Source organism: Trichomycterus rosablanca, chromosome 4, assembly GCF_030014385.1.
Source record: "Trichomycterus rosablanca isolate fTriRos1 chromosome 4, fTriRos1.hap1, whole genome shotgun sequence".
Taxonomy (NCBI): Eukaryota; Metazoa; Chordata; class Actinopteri; order Siluriformes; family Trichomycteridae; genus Trichomycterus; species Trichomycterus rosablanca.
In genome coordinates, this window is record NC_085991.1 from 53,638,433 (window position 1) to 53,665,678 (window position 27,246).

Genomic DNA, 27,246 nt, shown 5'->3' on the forward strand with positions numbered 1-27,246 from the left:
CTTTCACTTTGTCATTGTGGGTGATTTTGTGTAGAATTGTATGACAAAAAAAATAGAATCAATCTGTATAGAATGAGTCTGTAACATAATAAAACGTGGAGAAGGTGAAAGGGGTGTGCAGACTTTCTGACTTGACTGTGTAAGTACACTCACAACACCTATTAAGATCAGGGGACATTATAGCAAACACCTACAATACCATAGCAACACTCTAGAAACACACTGGTAACAACAATAAAATACCATTATGTTTAACATTAAAATACCATTAAAATACCGGCCAGTGATAGCTCAGTGGTGAAGGTACTGGATTAGTAAACAGAAGGTTGCCGGTTCAAGCCCCGCCACCACCAAGTTGCCACTGTTGGGTCCCTGAGCAAGGCCCTTAACCCTCAATTGCTCATTGTGTAAGTCGCTTTGGATAAAGGCGTCTGCTAAATGCTGAAAATGTAAATGTACCATCACGACCAACTAGCAGCACTGTACTGACTGACTAGCAACCACTTTGTTACACCCAGCAACTTCATGGGATATTATAGCAATTAGCTATCAGCACACATGCACCATGATGGCAAACCATCTCACAACACCGTGGCAACCAATAACCAGCAACCATGCAGAATAATCTCACCAAGTCATGAAGACTTGAAGAAAGCAGCAGAATTACAATACAAGATTTGTGAAGTGTTTCATGTATATTTCATGAAAAAGAGAATTTACATATTGTAAAACATTTCTTATTGACTGTTTTTTGTTAAATCTGCTGTAGTGTCTCTCTCAGTGCATGTACATGTACACTATTATTCTCAGATTGTAGCTGTTGTTTGATTATTGAAATATTTTCACACGTTCACTCATGTATTCACTCTGGTTCATCCACTGTATGTATTTGGAAGCTGGGAGGGAGTCGTATCAGTACAGTAACAGAACAGTTCTTTATTGATGGATTTTAACTTGTGGTTTCTGTTATTTAAATCAGTTACAGAATCCTTCTGTAATTCTGATCTTTTGCCTTCCTAAATTTGATGAGGCATGGGGGCTCAGATGATTAACATGTCAGTTCCTTTTAAGAGACAAGTCACATGCACCTTGTTGAGTGTTAATTTGCTTCAGGTGGGAGTGTTTCTATAGATTGGTTTGTCCCTCACAGACTTGCCAGCTCATCTGTTTGGTAACCTACTTTCTCTGGTACCATGATGCTAGACTGTAAAAAAGAAACATTTTTTTACAGGTTTTCCCAGTACATTTTTACAGTTTTTCCCTGTATTCATAAAAGACAGAATTTTTTTGTAAAATTACAAGAATAAACTGTATATTGAAAAGTGTCATGTGATTTACCATAAAAAACCTGTATAAATGAAATACATAAAAAATCTGTTTTTTAAAGTTTTTAGATGCCACTTTTAACAAAACTAACTGTAAAAATAAAGTAATCTTCATTGACAAAAATAGCAGAATCTTCTGTAATTTTCAAAAAAAACCTTTTGTTATACCGATATATCACTGTCAAATAAATAAAAATACTGTTAATAATGCATTTAAAAAAGTACAATTGCAAAAAAAATATGTGAGCAAAGAAAGAAATATTTTGTAATTTTGCATTTCTTAACCACTACTTTATATACATAAATTGGAAAAACAAAGGTATTGCCTACCTTATTAGACAGGCAACAATACAATTTAAACAGATTTTAACTTTTACTTTATTTATGCATTTGTATTAATTTAAAGATTGAATTGTTAAATAAGTGCATTTATACAAACTGTGTAAAACCATAGTCAAATTTAAAATGTTATTAACTGTGATTTATTCTCACATTTATAATATTTAAATCAAGCATAATTTACCCATCCCCACATTCCCCAATTCACAGAAAAATGTATTACAGTCCATCTGTGCAACATGTTGGGTGCACATTCCAACCAGAGCACCACAGATATAAAACGATGCTCTAACCTCCCAGTTACACACTTTTGAGTGCCTGTTGGTTTTGCATAAAGAATATATGCTGGTGTGACACAAATCAATTACATTTTAGATTTAAACATGACTGCATTGTGTTTATTAGTTCACTTAACTTAGTTGCTTTATTTCCCTGGAACTACTTAATGCGATAAGTTTATCAGGTGAAACCGGATATGACGCACCGGGTATTACGCAATACATCGTGAAGGCACATTGTGTTTCAATGGCGTCTCAGGTAATGTGAAGCTTTACAAAATCTTTTTCCATATGTCTAATTGCATGCTAATCATGATGTTTATCTTATTATATTGTTTAATATAGCTCTTTAGTTGAATAATATTCAAGTTTTATTGCTGTACATGCTTTATTTGTTTAAAAATGTTAACGCTAACGGCGGACCTGCTTATAGTGATTTATTTATTAACATCTTTTCAGAGTTTCTGTGAATCATATTAAAGTCTTGAGGCAGATTTTAATAGATTGCTGTTGGCTGACTGTATATTAAGTCCGGTTGCGCTGTGTGTGATAACGTTGCACTGCCGTGGTGCTAGCTAGTGCTAAGCTAGTCAAGTTCAACAGCCAGTATTCTCAACTTGTGGCAGTAAGATTCTTCCCCGAAAGGTAAAAATGGCTTAAATTACTTAATGCAGAAGTATATTAGAAGAAAATAAAAAGATGTGTAATATTTGCTGTGCCAGTGCATTAAAAAACATGAGCACATAAGCTAGCTAGCTAAGATGTGAGCAGGCAGCTCGAGCCTGAGGGGAACTTCATGCTTTTCGTTTGGCGCTCACGTTCTGCACAAACTTAAAAACAAAATGATTCTGTAACGTTAGTATCATTACAAACCTGAGTTTTGTGACTGTTATCCTCGAAAGCACACACATGTGAACAGTATCGGATAATCAATGAATTTGTAATGTTAAAGTATTTACTATAGAAATAATATTTTAGTTATTTACAACAAAACAACTGATGTTTTGTATCTTCTGTTTACAGATGGTTGGAAATGTGTATTTGCAGTTGGACTGACCTTTTACTGGTAACTTTTTTTTCTACATTTTATGCTAAATTGAAGAATATTGAGCTACTTTTGACTGAACTAACTGAAGTTAAGTTTAGATTAAGTGAAGAAGAAAAAATGTGGAAATTCTTATTATTTATTCTGTTTGGTTCTTTTACTTACTTTTTAGTTTTATGTATTTTATGTCTATTTTCTTATTTAAGCTGGTATTTCTTTATAAATATTTGTCTTGCTGATTTTGATTTCCTTTAGTTTTCTTTAGTAATTTTTTATTTATATATAATTTTAATAGTATCCAATTTCATCTACAGTTTAGGATTCCTCCAATCACGCAATACCATCAGCGCTAGGAGGGTGAAGGTAAGCACAAGCTTCCTCTGAGTTGTTACAGCAACCACCCCATCTTTTCGGGCGAGTGTACGTCTGAGTTCAAATATAAGTTGAAGTGAGATGTCAGATATGTTAAGTCCTAAATGGAAATTTGTGTACTGTTAAGTTTAAGAAAGTGATTTTCCCCCTCTGTTCCATTGTAGGATGGTGATATGGCTGCAACTGAACAGGGGATTGAGGAGACTGTTCTGGGGATCTATGTGACTAGAGTTGAGGGAGCTGAAGCCATGGACCCCCCTGCCAATACTGGAGTGGTATTAGGTGGTGTGGTTCTAGAAGACTTGGGCAGTGTGTTCCTTGCCTTTGCAGTTCGGGCTGATTTATGCCTTATATATTTATAACCTTATGATTTAGAACTTGAGTTATCCTCCTACAGACACTTTTGATGTTCTCCAAAAACTGTTTCTGGAACTAGATGCTAACAAACTGTCTCATAAAGCTCAATTACTAAATACCAAGCTGTTCAGTGAGATGTAGTCCATACTGAGTATTACACTTGTGACGTACTGTTTATCAACATTCCACTGTGGTTGCACTTTCTGAAAACTTCAATGTTGGCACTGACTTTTGTACATAATTCAGATTTATAAGTGTTTCATGCCCATGTTTTGCAGACATTTCACTTAACTGTATGCTGCTTTGTTAAACATTTTCCATTGAAATGAATTCTGATTGCACTTATTGTATGCTGTATTGTGTTAGACATCTGATTCTTACACTGATCAGCCATAACATTAAAACCTCCTTGTTTCTACACTTACTGTTCATTTGTGTGAAAATTATTTGGGTCAAAATAGCTGAACTGTGGTGGATTTTGAAGCTGAAATTAACAAAAGCTATTTATATACTGCATTTATAAAGTTCTATATATGTTCTAAAGTTCTATATAACATGTAACAGCTGCAAAATATCACAGTAAGTATTATGCAGACAAATCTTAACCTACTTAAAATTTTTGTATTTTGTATATTTTTTAAAATGAAAAATAACAGTTTAAAAGTACAGTTAACTTGTGTTTTAGAGAAAGAAAATGCTTTTATTTTGACAGTTTATTAATGTATTTAGATAATAAAAAAAGACAATTTAACAGATATTTTTTGCAATACCTCTGACAGTTAATTTAAAATTGGGCTTTTCCTAAGTAAAATGACATGTTTTTTTTTTTTTTATATGCTAATATTTTGTGATAACAGTAGTAATTATCTGTACTTAAACTTTTCTTTATCATTTATAAAGATAATTATTCTGTTTTTTAGAGGTGTATGACACTCTTCTAACAATTAATATATGTTGAAAGTAGGAGATTTCATGAAATTATAGGACAATTTCCTGTAAAATTACAGTGATAGATGTTAATTATGGTAAATTACAGTTTATCTCTGTTTTAAATTTTACAGTTTTTTCCCGTTTTTTTACAGACATTCTCTGGCGCCCCTGCTGCCAGAAAAATACCGTTTTTTTACGCTTTTTTTTTTTTTTACAGTGTAGACTTGCTCTGGTTTGATGTTCTGCTGGTGTGGAATGCCAGGAAACTTTTATCTTTTATATCTCACCACAGCCGTTTTCTATAGAAATTTAATATGTAAAATAAATTAACAGGAGAAATCTGATGAGTTTTAGTAACACCAGGACCACAGTACAAATGTCTTCTCTTATAATAGAAAACACGAACATTCAAGTGGTGGAGAAAATAACTTCAGATCAGGGAGCAGCTTGATTTTGTAGTAAATAAATCACAATCACATTACAGCTGATCAGGTGATTTTATTATATAAATTAGAATAAACACTGCATACAACACATCCAACAAAAACTTGTCCTGTCAATGCACATGCAGTCATTTCAAAACAATAAAGAAAGAAGAAACATATCACATGGACAGGATTAAAGGTGCTCTTCCCTAAAATTTATTTACACAATGTTTGGCATCAGTGACATCTGTCTCCAAACATCTGTGAGCATCTTGTTCCTGTCTGCTGGTAGTTTTATCCACTGAAGTTCTCTCACACTTTTGAATTGACTTTTGATTTCAGCTCTGAACATTTTCTAGTGGACTGAGATCAGGACTGGTATTCATCGCCAAAGAGCTCTAATTTGGTTTCATCTATTTATAGATGATTTTTCCAAATAATTGTGGTTTGTCTTTGTACGTTCTGGCAAAGTTCAGACGCTCTTTTCTTATTCCTTCCTTTAAGCAGTGGGGTCCTATTGGACTTTCACCCACAGAGCACTGTTTTCTTTAGTGTAAGGCATATCATACATTATGAAACCATCCATCCAGATGTCGCCAGGTCAGCTTGAAGTTCTTTGGATGTCGTTGGAAGGTTCTCGACTGTAGCAGACCTCTTGATAACATTTCAAACTGTTGAAGATCTTGTACCCTGTAGACTACTTGTGTTAGTGATAATAGCATTTCTGGTTTGCTCAGACAGCTCACATCTCTTTACCATTGTGAACAAGGAACAGGGAATTAAATGAGCCTTTTTAAGCATCAAAGCCACCATTCATAGGCTAATTAAAGTCATGTGATCACTGACAAGGTGGGACAGGTGAGTGTAATTTCTAATGAATCACAGGTTAGTCTGATTTTGCTCTTTGCTTCAAGCTGATCAAATGATGCCGTTAATTGTTTCTTTGCATCAAATTTAATTTTGTCTTTTTTAATTCCTGCCAACTTATGAGTTTATAATACAAGCAGCTTCACTAAACACTTTATTTCAGGAGATATTTTACATGTTGTACTTAATATTCAGGAGTGTCAATAATGTTCACCACAACTGTACAGCATTTGTGTAGAATTTACTAATGTATCAGTACTGCTATACTAATGTGTACATTTCTACCTGTTTTTCTTTTCCTTTGGATCACACACACATAAACACAAACACATTTTATAAACTAATAATCCTGTATTTACTAAACTAAGCTAGACTAAAACCTGCTATTTGTGAACTGTGAGCTGTTTGTAAGTTTTAAATAGAATTTCAGTTTCCTGCATCATATCTGGAGTTTCTCTCTCACTGAAAACACTAACACATCTAACTGCTCTTTATCTTAGAGTCACTCACATCACTACACATGTACAATAACAGAGAGCAGTGAGGGGGCAATTACTTTATCACAGCACTGTATGTGTTTGGGTGAATTTCTGCCACCTGGTGGTTAAAATGTGTAAATGTGGTACAAACAGTGGGCGTGTCCTCATGACGTCACCCAGGTGAAACGAAACTTATTTTCTTTCAGCAGCTTAAAGTCTCCAGTCTGAAGCTTCTACAGCCTTCAAGCAGCTACAATCACTGCAGGTAAATAATAAAGGGGGTAAAAAGGTAAAAAGTGCAGCAGGGGAGGTAAAGTGGAGCAGTGCTATAACGAAGTTTTGGGGAAGTTCCACAGTTTGTTTTCTTTATGTTGGTAGAATGAGGAAACACAGCGTATAGAAATGATCTGCGGTCGTGTCTCATATGTAACTCGATTTAACATCAAGTGCACTAGAATTACAGGGAATTGTTTTATATAGTGCACATTGTAAGGGAAGTGGACTCAATTTGGGACAGCGTAGTATTTTGACTTGAAATGTTCATACAAATGAAAAACAGCAAGACTTTACTGTAAATAAAACATCTTATAACAAATGTGACGCAGTAAAGTTGATGATAAAATGTTGATTTCTTGATGTTTATAATCAGTGGTTTATAAACACTTGTAATACAGAAACTCTCTCTGTCTAGAACAGTCTGATTAAATTATCTTTCATTGGTGCTACCAGGTGGGACATAAATAATAGTTTTAATCAGGTTTTATTTCACCAGATATATTTTATTCTTTATTTTTCATTACAATTTGTGTTGCCTTATTCTCTGAGCTTTACAATAAATGCAGCAGTTAAAACTACCGTCTACAAACTAAATGACGTCTAGTAGAGTTACACCTCATATTTACGTGAACATTCATACCTGTTATGTATCAAACCAGAAAAACCAGAAGAATGATTGTACAGAACACACCCACACAGCCTGATGTACAATCTGTCATTACAGCAAGCGGGTTCTTCTGTGTGGAGTTTGCAGGTTCTTTTCTGGTGATCCAGTTTCCTCCCACAGTACAAAGACCTGCATTCAAACTAATTACCATTAGGTGTGTGTGTGTGTGTGTGTGTGTGTGTGTGTTTGCTTGCTTGCTCTGTGATGGACTGGTGACCTTTCTGGGGTATTTACTGCCTAATGTCCAGTTAATTGTACCCACTGTGACCCAGAATATGATGGGTGGTTACATAGACAATGAATAAATGAATATATGAATCATTATGGTGTCTCTGTATCTTCTCTATCAGTCATGGCTTCCTCCAGCAGTTTCCTGTCTGAAGATCAGCTCCAGTGCTGCATCTGTCTGGATGTGTTCACTGATCCAGTCTCTACTCCATGTGGACACAACTTCTGCATGAACTGTATCAAAGAGTGCTGGGACACCAGTTCACACTGCCAGTGTCCAGTATGTAAGATGGATTTTCCCAAAAGACCTGAACTACATGTTAACACCTTCATCTCTGGACTGGCTGCTCAGTTTAGGAAGCCAGTTCAGGTCAAATCAAGCAGCACTGCAAGAGAACCTACTAAATCACTGGTGTTCTGTGAGGTCTGCAGTGAGAAGAAACGTGAAGCTCTGAAGTCCTGTCTGATCTGTATGGTCTCTTACTGCAAGACTCACCTGGAACCTCATGAGAAAGTTTCTTCATTCAGGAAACACAAACTAATAGATCCTGTGGAGAACCTGGAGGATTACATCTAAGGTTTGCACTGAGTTGTCATGGTGATGGTGGACGCTGGCGCATTTGGCTGCCGCTACCGTTACCGTATTTTATTGTAATTTTATCGTTTTTTCTTTCTCATTTTCATCTTTTTACTTGTGGCTCTATTTCTTTTATTTACTTTTGATACTTTTATTTGTTCTTTTGATACTTTTTGTGCCTTCTACTGTGCATCGCGTCTGCGGCTGGTGGCGAACGGTGGATGAGTTTTCCTGGGATCGGCACAATGTTGAACTATTCCGTTGACCAGCTGATGAAGTTCAACAATTACACTACTCCATCGTGTATTCTAGTCATCAAACAGCTTGGACTCCTTCGCCGGCCTCGTTACATTCACAGGGGCTCCCGGAGAAAGCTTGTTTATCTTCGAAACGGTAACGCTATTCCGGCCTTCTGGTCAGCCATGCGCACTGTCGCTCCGCTAACACGTCATCAGAGCACTGCTGCCTTGCACACGAGTAGCGATGTAGTCTCCATGACAACGCTGTCCACGGAGTGGGATGGGAAACGCGGAGTGGACTTTCATCTGCTTCGACCGATACCGAGATTCACTGCATCATCTAATCTCAAAATTGAACTGTTTAATGTGCAATCATTAACAAACAAATCTCATTTTATACACGACCATATCCTGGACAAATATCTGGATTTAATGTGTCTCACAGAAACCTGGCATCAACCAGAGGTTTTTTCTGTTTTAAATGAGACGTGTCCTCCTGGTTATTGTTATGTTCAGAAATCCCGTAGCACTGGTCGTGGTGGTGGCCTGGCTGTTATCTACCGGAGTGATTTGGATCTGTTTACTTTGCCTCTACCCGAGCTGTCTTCTTTTGAATGTTTGGCATTCAGATGTAAACCCCCTTTCCCTGTGACAATTTTGCTCATTTATCGACCTCCTAAATATAACCATTCTTTCTTCTCTGAGATGTACAACCTTCTCTCATCATTCTGTACTTCTTCTGCCAACATTATAATACTAGGGGACTTTAACATTCATGTTGACACACCCTCCTGTTGCTCAGCAGTTGAATTTCTGCAAACAATTGACTGTTTTAATCTCAAGCAGCTTGTTAATGTCCCCACACATACTAGGGGGCACACTCTTGATTTAGTTATTACTGGTTCCGCCACTGTCAGCAGACTATCTGTTTATGATCTGGGTGTGTCCGATCATAAGGTGGTGTCTATGGATCTGCCATTTCTTACACCTCTCCTTAGGCCCAAACGCCAAATTTGTTTTAGGAATTTGAAAAATATTAACCAAGAAACCATGACAGCTGATCTACGGCATCTTCTTCATTCAAATCCTCCTGGAAACTTTACATCAGTCAGTGATGCAGTGGATTTCTATAATAGAACACTAAGCAACATTTTGGATCTCCATGCTCCTGTTAAAACCAAGACAGTCACCTTCTCCTGCTCAGCCCCCTGGTTCACTAATGAACTACGGAAAATGAAGACAGCTGGGCGTGCCCTCGAGCGCTGCTACAAAGCCTCCGGCCTCACCGTCCACAAGTTGGCCTATCGGGAACATCAGAAGGCATACTCAAGGTCCCTTAGAGAGGCTCGCTCACAATTCTATTCAAGCATCATTAACAACAGTCCAGGGAATTCTAAACAGTTATTCTCCACTATCAATTATCTCCTCAACCCACAGGTCCCCTCAATCACTACAGCTACAGAAGAGCGCTGTAATAACTTTATGACTTATTTCAAAACAAAAATTGACTCAATCCGCTCTGATCTCTCTAGTACCAACTCTCTACAAGTGCAGACTCTTTTTTATACACAGGCAGAGGTTTCCCAGCCCCTTAACTGTTTCCCAGAAGTCTCACAACAACAGATTGAAGACATTATCAGGAAGATGAAATCCTCCACCTGTGCCCTGGACCCCTTTCCTACTGCTTTAGTAAAAGTGCACACCGTTACTATAAGTCCTCTGATTACAACTGTAGTAAATTTCTCCCTCCAAGCTGGCTATGTTCCACCTTCATTAAAAACTGCCATAATTAGACCACTTCTAAAAAAACCAGCACTTGATCCTGAAGTTTTGGCAAATTATAGGCCTATCTCCAATCTTCCTTTTGTCTCTAAGGTATTGGAAAAAGTAGTTGACACTTATCTCCAGGATCACCTTAAACACAACAACCTTTTTGAAAAATTTCAGTCTGGTTTCCGCTCTGCTCATAGCACAGAAACGGCCTTGGTTAAAGTTACCAATGACCTTCTGATGATGGCTGACGCTGGCTCACCTTCTCTGCTTGTCCTCCTGTATTTATCGGCAGCATTTGACACCATTGACCATGGTATGCTCTTACGCCGGTTATACCACACCATTGGACTCACTGATGCTGCCCTGGCTTGGTTTCAGTCCTATCTTACCGACAGAACAGAGTACATCTCTATTGGAAATGCAAGGTCCCAGTCATATGCTGTGACATGCGGAGTCCCCCAGGGGTCAGTCCTGGGCCCCGTCCTTTTCACCCTATACATGCTTCCCCTTGGCCAAATTATAAAACGCTATGGAGTTTCATTTCACTGCTACGCTGATGATATACAACTTTACATGAAAATTGACACAAATTCCCTCCATTCTGGTGCTCCCTCATCATCATCTTCATCAGCATCTCTTTCAATACTCTCTGCCTGCCTGGAGGAGATAAGTTTGTGGATGAAACACAACTTTCTTCAGCTAAATAGTGCAAAAACTGAAGTGATGTTGGTTGGCACCTCACTCCAGACCCAGTCATCCCCTATAACCAGTATTACACTGGCTGGTCATACTATTTCTCCCTCTTCAACGGTTATCAATCTTGGCATAAAATTCGACCCTCAACTCACTTTTGAAGCCAATATTAAACATCTATGCAAGACCTCCTTTTATCATCTCAGAAACATTGCCAAACTTCGTCCTACCATCACCGTCTCAGATGCTGAAAAGCTGGTTCACGCATTTGTTTCCTCCAGGCTGGATTACTGCAATGCACTTCTCATCGGGATTTCTACCAAGAGTCTCCAGAGATTACAGTATATCCAGAATAGTGCTGCACGGATCCTGCTGAGAGTACGGAAACACGAGCACATCACACCTATCCTTCTTTCACTCCACTGGCTCCCTGTCTCTGCAAGGATAGAATATAAAATTTCTCTCCTTACATATCAGTGCATCTATGGAAATGCACCGCCCTACATGAAAGAACTTCTTACCCCTAAAATTTCATTGCGATCCCTCCGTTCTGCAAAATCAAATCTTCTCCACATTCCCAGAACTAAACTAAGTACCATGGGTGATCGGGCTTTCTGTTCTGCTGCTCCTCGTCTATGGAATGCCCTTCCTGACCATCTGAGGGCACCACAGACGATTGAGAGTTTTAAAAAGGGTCTAAAAACTTTTCTTTTTAACAGATGTTATGACTGTTAAATTAACGCTGATTTTATGATGTATGTCTCATAATGCTATGTTTATATTTGTTTTATATTTCATGTTTTATATTACTGTTTTTCTGTAGCACTTTGAGATTTGTTTTCAAATGTAAAGTGCGTTATAAATAAAATGTATTATTATTATTATTATCTGTCAGAAACATGAGAGACCTCTGGAGATGTTCTGTAGAGACGACCAGATGTGTGTGTGTCAGTTCTGCACTGAAACAGAACACAAGAACCACAACACAGTTCCTATAGAGGAGGAGAGTGCAGAGAAGAAGGTGAGAGATCTTAAAGATTGAGCTCCAGATTTATTTGCACCTCTGGTAAAGAGGATTTAAAAAGCTTCTGTAAATGTCTGTGATTGATAGGGTTGGGCGGTATGACGGTATTACCGTATACCGCGGTATTTAAAAATGGTGACGGTATTTTAAAAATGTGAAGCGCCAAATTTCTGCTTCAGGTCTACCCTGAAAACTGAGAATAAGGAGCAAACAGTAATAATAACGTTACGCCCGATCCCCTGTTCTGACTTTTGTGTCTGCTGTAGTTTTTCCTGCCCGTGTAAGAACTATTTTTTCCTAAATAAAAGCACTATATTAAGAAAAAAGAATGTTATTTTCTAACGTCTCACCTGTCGTGTAATGTGAATTATAAATATATTGTCTGGCCCTTTAAGAATGTTAAGTGCACTATAGGGCGCAGGGAGTGTGTAGGGAAGATTTCGGAATTGACCTTTTATGACTGTGCTCGTCTTGTTTTGCACTGAGCTTGTGTGATTTAAAGTAGCGTTCTCGTTAAACCACTCGATTGTTTGGACTTATTTTACATTTTTTTACAACACCGTCATCGCAACATTAACATTTACATTAATATTTTTTTGTTACCGTATAGAACTTAATTCTTTATTACAGGCCTAACTAATCGTACACGTTCAGACACTTTTAAGAAATAGCTTTAACTATAAACTAACTAGTTAACTTTTAAAATATATTGAAGTGTTTAGCCTGCTATTATTCTGTTTTGTGTGGGCAGTGAGAGATTACAATGGCTAAATGTTAATATGTTTAAAAGGGTAATTGATACAGATGCATTTATACGTATACGTATTTATTATAGATCAGATAGAAAAGCAATGGTTTGACGTTGATTGTTTAATTTTTTTGTAATAAAACATTAAAATATTGTGATTACACTCTAAAGTGTGTACACTGTAAAGTTTATGGTTCGGGTCCCTGAAGTACACTTTCCCAGCCTCACCTGCTGTTTTCTGCCAGTAAGAAAGTCAGTTATCCACTGGCAGGTGGAGGCTGGTACGCTGAGTTCAGTCAGTTTGCTGTGTAATTGTCCTGGAATAATTGTGTTGAAGGCTGAGCTGAAGTCCAGGAACAGAATTCTTGCATAAGTTCCTGGGTGATCAAGGTGTTGGAGGATGAAGTGGAGACCCATGTTCACTGCATCGTCCACCGACCGGTTGGCCCGATAGGCAAATTGCAGGGGGTCTAGCAGGGGGTCCGTGATTTCCTTAATGTGGTTGAGAACCAGTCTTTTAAAGGACTTCATGACCACAGAGGTCAGGGCAACAGGTCTGTAGTCATTTAGTCCTGTGGTAGTTGTCTTTTTGGAAATGGGTATTATTGTGGAGCATTTAAAACAGGATGGAACCACACACAGCTCCAGTGATCTGTTGAAGATCTTAGTGAAGACAGGTGCAAGCTGGTCTGCACAGGTCCTCAGGCAGGAGGGAGAGATTCCATCAGGACCTGGGGCCTTCTTGACTTTCTGTTTTTTAAAAAGTCTCAGCATGTCTTCCTCGCAGATCTTCAGGGCAGGCTGGATGGGTGGCTGATAGTCAGATGGGTGTGAAGTGGTGTTGGATGGGAGCTCGTTGCTGGGCTTTTCAAATCTGCAGTAGAATCTGTTAAGGTCGTCGGCCAGTTGACGATCTCCCATTGTCTGTGTAGGTGGCCTTTTGTAGCTGGTGATGTTCTGCAGACACCTCCAGGCGGTTGATGGCTCATTTGTGGACATCATGCTGCTTAGCTTGTGGGGTAGTTCTTCTTTGCAGCCTTGATCTCTTTGGTTTGGGTGTTCCTTGCCTGGTTGTACAGCGCCCAATTTCCATTTCTGTATGCTACCTCCTTAGACCGGCGCAGCTGTTTCAATTTGGCATTAAACCAGGGCTTGTCATTATTATATTTAATGCGAGTCCTGGTGGGAACACAGCTGTCTTTACAAAAGCTGATGTAAGAGGTCACAGTGTCCGTGTATTCGTCCAGGCTGCTTGTGGCATCATCAAACACACACCAGTCTGTTAATTCCATGCAGTTCTGAAGCCTTTCTTTAGCCTCATTAGTCCATTTCTTCACCGTGCTGACTACAGGTTTGGCACACTTGAGCTTCTGTCTGTAGGTCGGGAGAAGATGAACTAAACAGTGGTCAGATAGTCCCAGTGCTGCACGGGGGACAGAGCGATAAGCACCTTTAAATACAGTGTAGCAGTCAGACTCTACCTACTCAGGAGACTGAGGTCATTTGGAGTGCGGGGGGCACTCCTGAGGACTTTTTTTGATACAGTGGTGGCATCAGCCATCTTTTATGAAGTGGTATGTTGGGGCAGCAGCATCTCTACAGCGGACAGGAAGAGACTAGACAAACTTATTAAGAGGGCCGGCTCTGTCCTGGGGAGCCCCTTAGACCCAGTGCAGGCGTTGGGAGACAGGAGGTTGTTAGCCAAGCTGGGTAGCTCCTTCAGTGACCGGCTGCTTCACCCCAAATGTGGGAAAGAGCGGTACCGCAGGTCCTTCCTTCCTGCTGCTGTAAGACTGTACAACCAGCACTGCTCCAGGCAGATCACACACACACACTTTAAATTATTCATTATTCATAACAATGTGCAACTTTTTTCCCCCCATGTGTAATTATTACAATGTGCAATATGTGCAATATTTTTTTCCCATGTGCAATTATTTGTAATTATTTGTAAATAGTTTTTCTGAATTTTTATTATTATTATTGTTATACACTGTACTTTTTATTGTCTATTTTTTGTACTGAGTGCTTTACTGTCCCTTCGCTGCTGCAACACTGTGAATTTCCCCACTGTGGGACTAATAAAGGATTATCTTATCTTATCTTATCTTATCTTATCTAAAATGTTGCTCTCCCTGGTGGGGCAGGTAACATGCTGTCTGTATTTAGGTAGTTTGTTGTTAAGTTTTGCTCTGTTAAAGTCCCCTAAAATGATGAAAACAGAGTCTGTGTGTTTGTGCTCCAGGCTGAGGATCTGATCAGCGCACGCTTGAGGTGGAATGTAAACAGCAACAAGCACAACTGATGAAAACTCCCGCGGACAATAAAACGGTCTACAGTTCAAGAAAAGTGATTCCAGTTTAGGGCTGCATGTTCTTATTAACACTGTGACATCTGTACACCAGCCTTGGTTGATATAAAAGCAAATTCCGCCACCTTTTTTCTTGCCGGAAAACTCCGCGTCGCGGTCCGCTCGGTGGAGATGAAAGCCGTGCAGGTGGAGCGCGCTGTCCGGGACGGAATCGGTGAGCCAGGTCTCGGTGAAGCACAGTACAGCAGAGAGAGAGAAAAGTCCTTGTTGGTACCAAGGTTATAATAGTTTTGGATTTTTCAAAATAGTTTAGTTTTATTTCGTTTTGATTTTTGTTTCTCTAATTCAGTTAGTTTTAATTAGTTTTTAGAGTGGGTTTGCTAGTTTTTATTATTTTTATTATTTTTTTAATGCTTAGTTTTAGTTTAGTTTTTATTAGTTTTAGTATTAGTTTTAGTTTTTTCATACTTTGGGTTTTTTTTCAGGTGCAGGATTCAAAAAGGTCAGAGTAAGTATTGTGTAATAAAAACTCAACAAAAGATACCATTTAAAAAATTTATTCAATTACTGTTGAACAACCAACTGTCCACAAAAACTGTAACAGTCCACAAGATAGCAGCCTTACAGTGGGGCCAAAAAGTATTTAGTCAGCCACTGATTGTGCAGGTTCTCCTACTTAGAAAGATGAGAGAGGTCTGTAATTTTCATCATAGGTGCACTTCAACTATGAGAGACAAAATGAGAAAAAAAAAAATCCAGGAAATCACATTGTAGGATTTTTAAAGAATTTATTTGTAAATTATGGTGCAAAATAAGTATTTGGTCACCCACAAACAAGCAAGATTTCTGGCTCTCACAGACCTGTAACTTCTTCTTTAAGAAGCTCTTCTGTCCTCCACTCGTTACCTGTATTAATGGCACCTGTTTGACCTCGTTATCTGTATAAAAGACACCTGTCCACAGCCTCAAACAGTCAGACTCCAAACTCAACCATGGCCAAGACCAAAGAGCTGTCGAAGGACACCAGGAAGAAAATTGTAGACCTGCACCAGGCTGGGAAGAGTGAATCTACAATAGGCAAGCAGGTTGGTGTAAATAAATCAACTGTGGGAGCAATTGTAAGAAAATGGAAGACATACAAGACCATTGATAATCTCCCTCGATCTGGGGCCCCACGCAAGATCTCATCCCGTGAGGTCAAAATGATCATGAGAACGGTGAGCAAAAATCCCAGAACTACACGCAGGGACCTGATGAATGACCTGCAGAGAGCTGGGACCAAAGTAACAAAGGCTACCATCAGTAACACACTACGCCCCCTGCTTAAGCCAGTACATGTCCAGGCCCGTCTGAAGTTTGCCAGAGAGCATAAGGATGATCCAGAAGAGGATTGGGAGAATATCATGTGGTCAGATGAAAACAAAATGGAACCTTCTGGTAAAAACTCAACTCGTCGTGTTTGGAGGAAGAAGAATGCTGAGTTGCATCCCAAGAACACCATACCTACTGTGAAGCATGGGGGTGGAAACATCATGCTTTGGGGCTGTTTTTCTGCAAAGGGGACAGGACGACTGATCCGTGTTAAGGGAAGAATGAACGGGGCCATGTATCGTGAGATTTTAAGCCAAAACCTCCTTCCATCAGTGAGAGCATTGAAGATGGAACGTGGCTGGGTCTTCCAGCATGACGATGATCCCAAACACACCGCTCGGGCAACGAAGGAGTGGCTCCGTAAAAAGCATTTCAAGGTCCTGGAGTGGCCTAGCCAGTCTCCAAACCTCAACCCCATAGAAAATTTGTGGAGGGAGTTGAAAGTCTGTGTTGCCCAGCGACAGCCCCAAAACATCACTGCTCTAGAGGAGATCTGCATGGAGGAATGGGCCAAAATACCAGCTACAGTGTGTGCAAACCTGGTGAAGACTTACAGGAAACGTTTGACCTCTGTCATTGCCAACAAAGGTTATGTTACAAAGTATTGAGTTGAACTTTTGTTATTGACCAAATACTTATTTTCCACCATAATTTACAAATAAATTCTTTAAAAATCCTACAATGTTTTTCTCATTTTGTCTCTCAGAGTTGAAGTGTAGCTATGATGAAAATTACAGACCTCTCTCATCTTTCTAAGTAGGAGAACCTGCACAATCAGTGGCTGACTAAATACTTTTTGGCCCCACTGTAAGTGCAAAATGTGTGTAATACTGCTGCTGAAAATAGTCAATAGACTAAGGACACACATGAACATAATAATTAGGGCCGTCACGCGATAAAAAATGTTGGGCCCCCTCAACAAATTGCAGATGCTGATCAGAATTATTTAAAAGTCACTCAGAAGTTACACTTCAAGTCCAGATTCCTGCATCTGGTATTTTTACTGCATTGTTTTAGATCTTTTAATTTTACTTAACGAAAATATTGTAACATAATAATTACGACCTGGCGAGTGCAGCCAATGTGGGGGGGCAGAGAGGTGAGTGGTTGAGTTCATGTCGTAGAGGCCCCCCTGCCATGGGCCCCGGTGCACCTTTTGTATCTGCTGTAGTTTTTCCTGCCCTTGTAATTCACACAAGAATTATTTTTCCTTAAAAAAAGGGGTTATTCTAAGAAAAAGGATGTTGTTTTCTAACGTCTCACCGGTCATGTAATGTGAATTACAAATATATTGTCTGGCCCTTTAAGAATGTTAAGTGTACTATAGGGCGCAGGGAGCAAGTGTGTAGGGAAGATCTCTGAATTGACCTTGTCTGGCTGTGTTTATTTTGTTCTTAATCAGCGTTCTGCTTCATGCACTTTTAAGAAATGCAATTAACCACAGATACACATATTTACATGGCACAAACAGCTCAATATAAATAGTTTGATTAAAATTTTTCATCTTGAGAATTTTTTTTATCGCGATTAAAAATTTAACGCGTTAATCGCGATTACGACAGCCCTAATAATAACATAAACTAATTCATGAGACACATATTAGGGAGCTCAATCTGAGAAAAACATCAACTTAACTTTTGCTGTCATCATTTTGCAGACTAGCGTGGTGAGCAGAAAATGTAAACATTAAGTGCCGTCAGGGAGCAATCTCAATCCGCTCCCTACTCACTCCCCCTCTCCACTCCGCCTCCGTTTATGCGTTCACGTGGAGTGTCACTCTGTAGTTGAGTGTTAGTGAAAATGGAACGGATTGGGAAAGGCCGCATGAGGTACCGTACGGTGCCGGCAGCTGACGTAAAACTGCTCGAGTGGAAAACATCGATTTCATATTAGTTCACAAGGCTCATAAATAAATTGACAAACACGAAAACGAAGGCTATTCTCTCTATAATTTTAGTACGTTTTAGTTAGTTTTGTAAACACACAATACAGTTTCAGTTAGTTATCGTTTTTTCTTTTAATTACCGTTTTTATTTATTTCAGTTAACGAAAATGTTTTTTCAATTTCAGTTTTCGTTATTTCGTTTGTTTTCGTTAACGATAATAACCCTGGTTGGTACGGTCTAACAGTGAAAGTTCGTCCATTTTATTTCCTAAAGAGCGAAGGTTTGTCATGTGGATGCTGGGTAGCGGTGTACGAAGTCCGCGCTGTCGGAGTTTGACGAGCGCTCCTGCGCGCTTCCCACGTCTGCGCGTCCACCTGCGTCTGCTCAGGAGCGCAGCCGCTCCGCTGACCAAAATGTCCAAAAAACTGTCCGAAAATGAAAAATCAGGAAATATACCTGGTAGCATGAGCTGCCTGATGTTCAGCAGATCTTCTGCGCTGTATTGGAGTTTGTTTGGATCACATGTGCCATAACAAACAAACAAAAACAAACAAAGCACTACGGAGCTCCTAACCAGTGTCGCCATCTGCAGCGCCATCTTGATATTTATCAAGAATAACACAGAGATAAACTTTCCAAATACACTAATGAGGTAAATGTTTTAATTTTTATTAATGTTTGATTTCATAAATCAGAAATTGGCTTTAAAATTACACACCTACATATTTATATCCAGTAAGATATATTAGGAAGTAAAAAATCGGTACAATTATAAACACATGGTAAGGATGGTGGTTACTGAGGCCAAATCTTGAGATTTCTATCTTTTTACCTGCACTAGGCGGATGCATATGCGGATCAGCTTTGAGTACAGAGAGCCACACCCTGACCTACACACTCTTTCCCCGTCTCTGTGCAGGCGGCATCAATCAGCCAGCAGAGGTTGTAATTGCATCAGCCATAAGAGAGAGTCCTTTATCCAGCTCCCATCTGTATAATCAACAGCCAATCATTGTTCATGTAGGTGCCCAGCCAGTTGGCAAAGCTGAGTTTCGAACCTATGAGTGTGGAATGTCAGCTCTGGTGTGCTAGTGTGTTTTACCGCTGCACCACCTGAGCGCCTAATATTTCTTATTCTAGATTTTTCCTAATCCAATAAACCATTTTATATGAAAAGTGAGTGCAGTTTAGAAGTATAATTACATTAGTACCACTTCTACAGAATTCCAATCATTTCTGTAAACACAACTTGTATATTTTACAGACTCAGCTGGGAGCAACAAAAGCAGAAGTTGAGCAGATGATCCAGGACCGACTGAAGAAGATCAAAGAAATCAAACATTCTACAGAACTAAATAAAGTAAGTAAAGTCTTTCTCTACTCGACTAGTCCTCATTTCCGAACATACATGAGAAGAACTGCTTTTTGTAATAACACTACATAAATGACTTGATGTTTCATCTGGTAGAAAAACACAGAGAAGGAGAAAGCTGACAGCATGGAGATCTTTAGAGCTCTGATACGCAGCATTGAGAGAAACCAGGCTGAGATGCTGAAGGTGATGGAAGAGAAGCAGAGAGCAGCAGAGCGTCAGGCTGAAGAGTTCATTAAAGATCTGGAGCAGGAAATCACTGAGCTAAAGAGGAGAAACACTGAGCTGGAGCAGATCTCCAACACTGAGGATCATCTCCACCTCATACAGGTCAGAGTCCCTCTGTTTCATAATAGTAATACAGCACATGACAGGACAGCACTAGTCATGCTGAGGGATTTCTCCTCTCTCCTGCTGTACTGTAGATTTACTCGTCCCTGTGCAGACCTCTACCCACCAACAACTGGACTGACGTCAGTATTCAGCCTGATCTGAATGTGGAGACTCTGAGGAGAGCTCTGTCTCAGCTTCAGGAATGTGTTGATGAAGAAATGAAGAAGGTTGTCAGTATGGGTAAGTGATCATTATCTGTACAATCTTGTGAGTTTAAGCAGAGAAATTACTTATGACTTACATTTATCTGGTAATAGTTTAATTATAAGTTGAAGCTGCTGTTACTTGCTGTTATTTTTAACTGTGTGTTGGTTAATGTTCATGTTCCAGCTTTATATTGTGCTTTATAATCACTTTAAAATAATCCAGTTTCTAACAGAAATGATTTATAGCAGTAAATAATTTTGTTCTTTATTTTATTCCAACCAGAACTGAAGAGAATTCAACAATATGCAGGTTTGTGAGCTCTCACTCATCACATGATGAAATTTCTTCAATAATACTGTCATGGCTAAGACAAGCCAAAAGGGGGCGGACACACACGCAGAGATGTAACCAAACTAATATTTATTAAAAACAAAAAAGACAAAACACAGTGAAAAGGACTAAACAAGACGAACTAGGCTAAACAGGCGAACTAGGCTAACAAAGCAAAATAGGCTAACAATGCAAACTAGAGGGTACAAGACAAATACAAAATGGTCACCAACCATCAGACAGAGTCACTTCCAAAGTCAGAGAAACAAAGCAAATCAAAATAATCGCAAAATAGAGTCCAGCGTCTGTTCTCCAGCTCACCTCTTATATAGAGGGCAGCTGGAGCTAATTAGTCCAAAGGAACTAATCAGAAATGGGGCGTGGCAGGAGACCGTGTGTGCTTATGGAGAGGGGGCGTGGCACACAGGAGCTCGTTGTGACAGAAGCCTCCCCCTAAAGGCACTACTATTGGAAGAAAAAAATAAGGTCCTGGGCCCTGCGCGGGAAATTTAAAGTCATTCATAAAGTTCCGAGGCAGGCATGACAAAAGCGCTGGAACGCAGGCCGCCGATGAATCAGCTGCTGGGGCGTCTTGAATCAGCTGCTTGGACCCTGGTGAGGCATCTTGAATCAGCTGCTTGGAACCTGGTGAGGCATCTTGAATCAGCTGCTTGGAACCTGTTGAGGCGTCTTGAATCAGCTGCTTGGACCCTGTTGAGGCGTCTTGAATCAGCTGCTTGGACCCTGGTAGCACTGTCGCCTCACAGCAAGAAGGTCCTGGGTTCGAACCCCAGGTGGGGCGGTCCGGGTCCTTTATGTGTGGAGTTTACATGTTCTCCCCGTGTCTGCGTGGGTTTACTCCGGGTGCTCCGGTTTCCTCCCACAGTCCAAAGACATGCAAGTGAGGTGAATTGAAGATACTAAATTGTGTAAGACTGTGCTTGATATAAACTTGTGAATTGATGAACCTTGTGTAATGAGTAACTACCGTTCCTGTCATGAATGTAACCAAAAGTGTAAAAACATGACGTTAAAATCCTAATAAACAAACAAACAACTTGGACCCTGGTGTGGCGTCTTGAATCAGCTGCTTGGACCCTGGAGAGTTAACTGGTGAAAACTTGGAATTGCTTGACTCTGACTGGATGGCTGGAGAGCCTGAAACTACCAACACAGCATCTACGGTCTTTTGAACTGCTAAATTACCCTTAGGACAGTCAGAGAAACTAGAAACTAACCGAACTGGCAGAGGACGGACATACACTCGACCACACGGAACAGGAGCCGGCGGAAAAACAGAAGGACCCCTGGAGCCTTTGGGGTCATTACAAGGAACAAAACTAAACTCACAGTCCTGAATGGCTCCTAACAGACATGGGACGGTCACGAGCATTTTGAGAGGGCACTGGCACCCGGACCACATCTGCAGTGGGTACTGGGGAAAGTTGAGTATCCCCAGCAGGCACTGGATGCCGGGCATGAGCTGCAGTGGGCACTTTGCTGCGTGGAGCGTCTCCAATGGGTACGGGAGGTTTCGCAAACTTCCTATACCTCATATAACTCATAGGGTTCTTTTCTGTAAATTTAACTCTCATGAGGACCTCAAACACCTTAACCGAGTTCAGCTCAACTCCCTTCTTAGACCAGAGCTGCCTAGCCCATTCTGGAGCATTGCCCCTCAGCCGAGACATCATAAACAACACCTTCTGTGTTTCAGTAGGCTGAGGGTCAAGAATGTCCTGCAGGTAGAGCTGGCTCTGAAGGAAGCCCTCGACCCAAGAGTCGCTTCCATCATAAGGAGCTGGCCTACAGAGCGGAAAAGTCTGAGGACACCTCATGGAGTCAAAGTCAGGGAACCCTGGAACAAAAAACATCTCGCTGCGTCCTAAGAGGGACTCGATTATGTCACGCGGGGGCTAAGACAAGACAAAAGGGGGCAGACACACACGCAGAGATGTAACCAAACTAATATTTATTAAAAACAAAAAAAAGACAAAACACAGTGAAAAGGACTAAACAAAGCGATCTAGGCTAACAAGGCGATCTAGGCTAACAAGGCGATCTAGGCTAAACAGGCAATCTAGGCTAACAAGGCGAATTAGGCTAACAATGTCTAGGCTAACAAGGCGATCTAGGCTAACAAAGCAAAATAGGCTAACAAGGCGAACTAGGCTAACAAGTTGATCTAGGCTAACAAGACAAACTAGGCTAACAAAGCAGAATAGGCTAACAAGGCGATCTAGGCTAACAAGGCGAACTAGGCTAACAAGGCGAACTAGGCTAACAAGGCGAACTAGGCTAACAAGGCGATCTAGGCTAACAAGGCGATCTAGGCTAACAAGGCGAACTAGGCTAACAAGGCGAACTAGGCTAACAAGGCGATCTAGGCTCTTCTTCTTTTTCTTGGTTTTTGTCCCGTTCGGTTGCGGTGTCGGCTCTTTGGCGGATCATAACAAGACGATCTAGGCTAACAAAGCGAAATAGGCTAACAAGGCGCTCTAGGATAACAAGGCGATCTAGGCTAACAAGGCGATCTAGGCTAACAAGGCGATCTAGGCTAACAAGGCGAACTACGCTAACAATGTGAACTTGGCTAACAAGGCGATCTAGGCTAACAAGGTGTACTAGGCTAACAAAGCGAAATAGGCTTACAAAGCGAAATAGGCTAACAAAGCGAAATAGGCTAACAAAGCGAACTAGGTTGACAAGGCGATCTAGGCTAACATGGCGGTCTAGGCTAACAAAGCAAACTAGGCTAACAAGGCAAACTAGGCTAACAAGGCAAACTAGGCTAACAAGGCAAACTAGGCTAACAAGGCAAACTAGGCTAACAAAGCAAACTAGGCTTACAAGGTGATCTAGGCTAACAAAGCAGACTAGGCTAACAAGGTGATCTAGGCTAATAAAGCAAACTAGGCTAACAAGGTGATCTAGGCTAACAAAGCAAACTAGGCTAACAAGGTGATCTAGGCTAACAAAGCAAACTAGGCTAACAAGGTGATCTAGGCTAACAAAGCAGACTAGGCTAACAAGGTGATGTAGGCTAACAAAGCAAACTAGGCTAACAAGGTGATCTAGGCTAACAAAGCAGACTAGGCTAACAAGGTGATCTAGGCTAACAAAGCAGACTAGGCTAACAAGGTGATCTAGGCTAACAAAGCAGACTAGGCTAACAAGGTGATCTAGGCTAACAAAGCAGAATAGGCTAACAAGGTGATCTAGGCTAACAAGGTGATCTAGGCTAACAAAGCAAACTAGGCTAACAAGGTGATCTAGGCTAACAAGGTGATCTAGGCTAACAAGGTGATCTAGGCTAACAAAGCAAACTAGGCTAACAAGGTGATCTAGGCTAACAAGGTGATCTAGGCTAACAAGGTGATCTAGGCTAACAAAGCAAACTAGGCTAACAAGGTGATCTAGGCTAACAAGGTGATCTAGGCTAACAAGGTGATCTAGGCTAACAAAGCAAACTAGGCTAACAAGGTGATCTAGGCTAACAAGACAAATACAAAATGGTAACGAACCATCAGACATGAGCTGCGTCCGGAATCGCTTTACTTCCATACTCAATAGTACGCGAAATGAGGACGCGAGAGCGGTTAGTACGTCCGAATACACAGTATACACAAAGAGGTACACGAGAAGTACCCGGATCACCTACTTATTGGGCAGCCATGTTTGAGTATGCAAGCGCTGCACACTTGCGGTCCGTTAATGTATCCCATAATGCAACTGGAGCTGCGTAGGCGTTCGAAGCGTAATAAGAAACGAGAAAGAACTGTATAAATTTCGCATCAGAACTATCAAATGCTCTGGTACTCCCATGTTCCGAAGTGTTGTCCACAGTCTTTCATGATCTACACAATCAAATGCTTTCTGATAGTCAATGAAGCACATGTAGACTTCTTTTTGGTGTTCTTTTGACTTTCCCATGATCCACCGAACGTCCGCTATTATGTCTCTTGTACCTCTGCCTTTTCTGAATCCTGCTTGATTGTCTGGTAGCTCTCGTTCAGTATAAGGTTGGAGTCTACGTTGAATGATCTTCAGCAGCACCTTGCTTGCATGAGGTATCAGAGCTATTGTGCGATAATTAGAGCAGTCAGCTACATCTCCTTTCTTGTGTAGCGGTATAATGATTGACCTTTTCCACTCTTTTGGCCATGTCTTTGTTGTCCATATTTTCTGGCACAGTGTTGTCATTGCTTCTGTTATGGCTTTGGATTCTTGCAGCACCTCTATGGGAATTCCATCTATTCCAGGAGCCTTGTTCCTGGCTATATCTTTAATCGCTGATTCCACCTCTTCTTTTAGTATGGCTGGCTCATCTTCATAATCTTGCATCTCTAAGTAACTGTCAGGTTGAACACTTTTGTATAGTGTTTGCGTGTACACTTTCCATTGGTCCTTGATGCCTGAAGCGTCATTGTACACCTTCCCATTTTCATCCCTTAGCATGCACGTTCTTGGCTTGAATTTTCTTTTGAATTGCCTGATCTTTTGGAAGGGGGATCTTGTTCTTCCTTTCATGCACTCAGCTTCCATTTCCCTGCACATTGAATCGTAGTAGGCTTCCTTGTCTTTGCGGACTGCCCTTTGAAACTCTCTGTTGTATTGGGCTTCTGCAGTGCTGACGCCTTTGGATTTGGCTGCCTTACGCTTTAGAGCTATCTGCAGGGTTTCTTCAGTCATCCATTTGGGACATCTTTTTTTCTTCACTTTGTCTAAATTTTGTTCGCATTCTTCGTGTACGATTGATTTCATGGTGTCCCATAATTCATCCGGAGTTCGTTCTTCGTCCATGTTTAACATTTCAAATTTGCTACTCAGTCGGCTCCTGAATTCCACTGGTATATTGTCGACGTTGTACCTGGGTGATGTCTTGACTTGATTGTTTTTTCGTAGCCTCACTTGAATTCGGCACACTAGAAGCTGGTGATCTGTTCCACAGTCTGCACCAGATTTTGTCTTTACAGATTTTATCGAACTTTTCCATCGCTGTCTACCGCATATGTAGTCAATTTGATTCCTGTGCTGCTTGTTTGGAGCAGTCCACGTGTATAGACGACGTTTATGTTGTTGGAACATGGTGTTGGCTATGAACAAATCATTTGCCTTACAGAATTCCACCATGCGTTCGCCGGCATCATTTCGGTCTCCCAAACCATATTTTCCAACTGTTGGCATTTCTGTCTGATCTCCAACTTTGGCATTCCAGTCTCCCATCACTATGAGCTGATCGCATTTACTCACATATATATAGAGGACAGCTGGAGCTAATTAGAACTGATCAGAAATGGGGCGTGGCAGGTGACCGTGTGTGTTCACTTATGGAGAGGGGGGCGTGGCACACAGGAGCTCATTGTGACAAATACACACTGTGTAACGATAAAATGGGTGTAAATTGTGTCTCTTTCTCTCAGTGGACGTGATTCTGGATCCTGATACAGCAAATTCTTACCTGATCCTGTCTGATGATGGAAAACAAGTTAGTGATGGAGACACAGAACAGAATCTTCCTGATAATCCAGAGAGATTTGATTACTGTGCCTGTGTGCTGGGAAAGGAGGGATTCTCCTCAGGGAGATTTTACTATGAGGTTCAGGTTAAAGGGAAGTCTAAGTGGTATTTAGGAGTGACCAGAGAGTCCAGTAACAGGAAGGGGAAGATTACACTCAGTCCTGATGATGGAGATTGGTCTGTGTGTCTGAGAAATCAAACTGAATATGAGGCTCTCGATTCCCCTCGTGTCCTCCTCTCACTGAAACAGGCTCCTCAGAAGGTGGGGGTGTTTGTGGATTATGAGGAAGGTTTGGTCTCCTTCTATGATGTTGAGAATGAGTCTCATATCTACTCTTTCACTGGTCAGTCTTTCACTGAGAAGCTCTATCCATACTTCAGTCCCTGTTCCAATGATGGAGGTAAAAATTCAGCACCACTGATCATCTGCCCTGTTAGTCAAGTTCAAACCTAATTAGTGAATGCAATGCAATGTGCAACACCACTGTCTGATTTATGTTCCTCTACTTGTTTCTTCTTCTTTCTCTTCTTTGTATTTTATTTCTATAAAAACGAATTATTTGCAAAAGTTAGTGCACCCTCTCATGTTAGCGTGATACAGTCAAGCCGGAAAGTCTGCACACCCCTCACACCTTCACCTGCACTCTTGCTTCTGGACATTTTTGCCCGTTCCTCTTGGCATATCCTTGCGAGCTCCGTCAGGTTGGATGGGGAGCGTCGGTACACGGCCATTTTCAGCTCCTTCCACAGATTTATTTATTTATTTTATTTTATTTAACCAGGAAATTAATCTATTTATTAATTAATTCAGGTCTGGGCTCTGGCTGGGCTGAAGCCACTCCTTTGTTCTCTTGGCTGTGTGCTTTGGGTCGTTGTCATGTTGGAAGGTAAACCTTTACCCTAGCCTGAGGTCCAGAGCACTCTGGAGCAGGTTATTTATCATCAAGGATCTGGTGTACTGAGCTGCATTCATCTTTCCTTCTATCAGGACCAGTCGCCCCGGTCCCACTGCTGAAAAACATCCCCACATCATGATGCTACCACCACCATGCCTCACTCTAGAGATGGTGTTAGCCAGGTGATGAGTGGTACCTAGTTTCCTCCAGACGTGACGCTTGGTATTCAGGCCAAAAGGTTACACTTTGGTTTCATCAGACCAGAGAATCTTGTTTTCTAGGTGCCTTTTACTGAGGAGGGGCTTCCGTCTTGCCACTCTACCCTAAAGGCATGATTTGTGGAGTGCTGCTGGATGGTTGATCTTCTGAAAGGTTCTC

At 40.6% G+C, this 27,246-nt stretch overlaps 1 protein-coding gene and 1 long non-coding RNA gene across 7 annotated transcripts; both read left to right on the plus strand.

The window, feature by feature from the left end:
- The first annotated feature begins 2,831 nt into the window (after positions 1–2,831).
- LOC134311780 (uncharacterized) lies at positions 2,832–4,103 on the plus strand. The gene is made up of 3 exons (XR_010011479.1): positions 2,832–3,008; positions 3,302–3,350; positions 3,524–4,103. It is a non-coding gene; the product is annotated as an uncharacterized LOC134311780 (long non-coding RNA).
- Positions 4,104–7,691: 3,588 nt separating this feature from the next.
- LOC134312524 (zinc-binding protein A33-like) lies at positions 7,692–26,777 on the plus strand. Of its 6 annotated transcripts, none has more exons than XM_062994527.1 (8): positions 7,713–7,939; positions 7,970–8,158; positions 11,756–11,891; positions 19,475–19,570; positions 19,679–19,912; positions 20,008–20,155; positions 20,405–20,431; positions 25,876–26,777. In XM_062994527.1, exons 1-8 carry the CDS (start codon positions 7,713–7,715, stop codon positions 26,424–26,426), a joined length of 1,608 nt encoding a protein of 535 aa, XP_062850597.1. In that variant the 3' UTR covers positions 26,427–26,777. The 6 variants fall into 6 exon arrangements, with proteins under 6 accessions (XP_062850602.1, XP_062850597.1, XP_062850598.1 ...); XM_062994528.1 differs by having other exon boundaries at positions 20,008–20,149; XM_062994529.1 differs by having other exon boundaries at positions 19,745–19,912.
- The last annotated feature ends 469 nt before the right edge of the window (positions 26,778–27,246 follow it).

Coding starts and splice junctions, on each gene's coding strand:
- LOC134312524 (XM_062994532.1), top strand. CDS start 7,713: ATGGCTTCCTCCAGCAGTTTCCTGTCTGAAGATCAGCTCCAGTGCTGC. Junction 8,159..11,755: donor GTGGAGAACCTGGAGGATTA/CATCTAAGGTTT, acceptor TATTATTATTAT/TATCTGTCAGAAACATGAGA. Junction 19,571..19,678: donor ATTCTACAGAACTAAATAAA/GTAAGTAAAGTC, acceptor TTCATCTGGTAG/AAAAACACAGAGAAGGAGAA.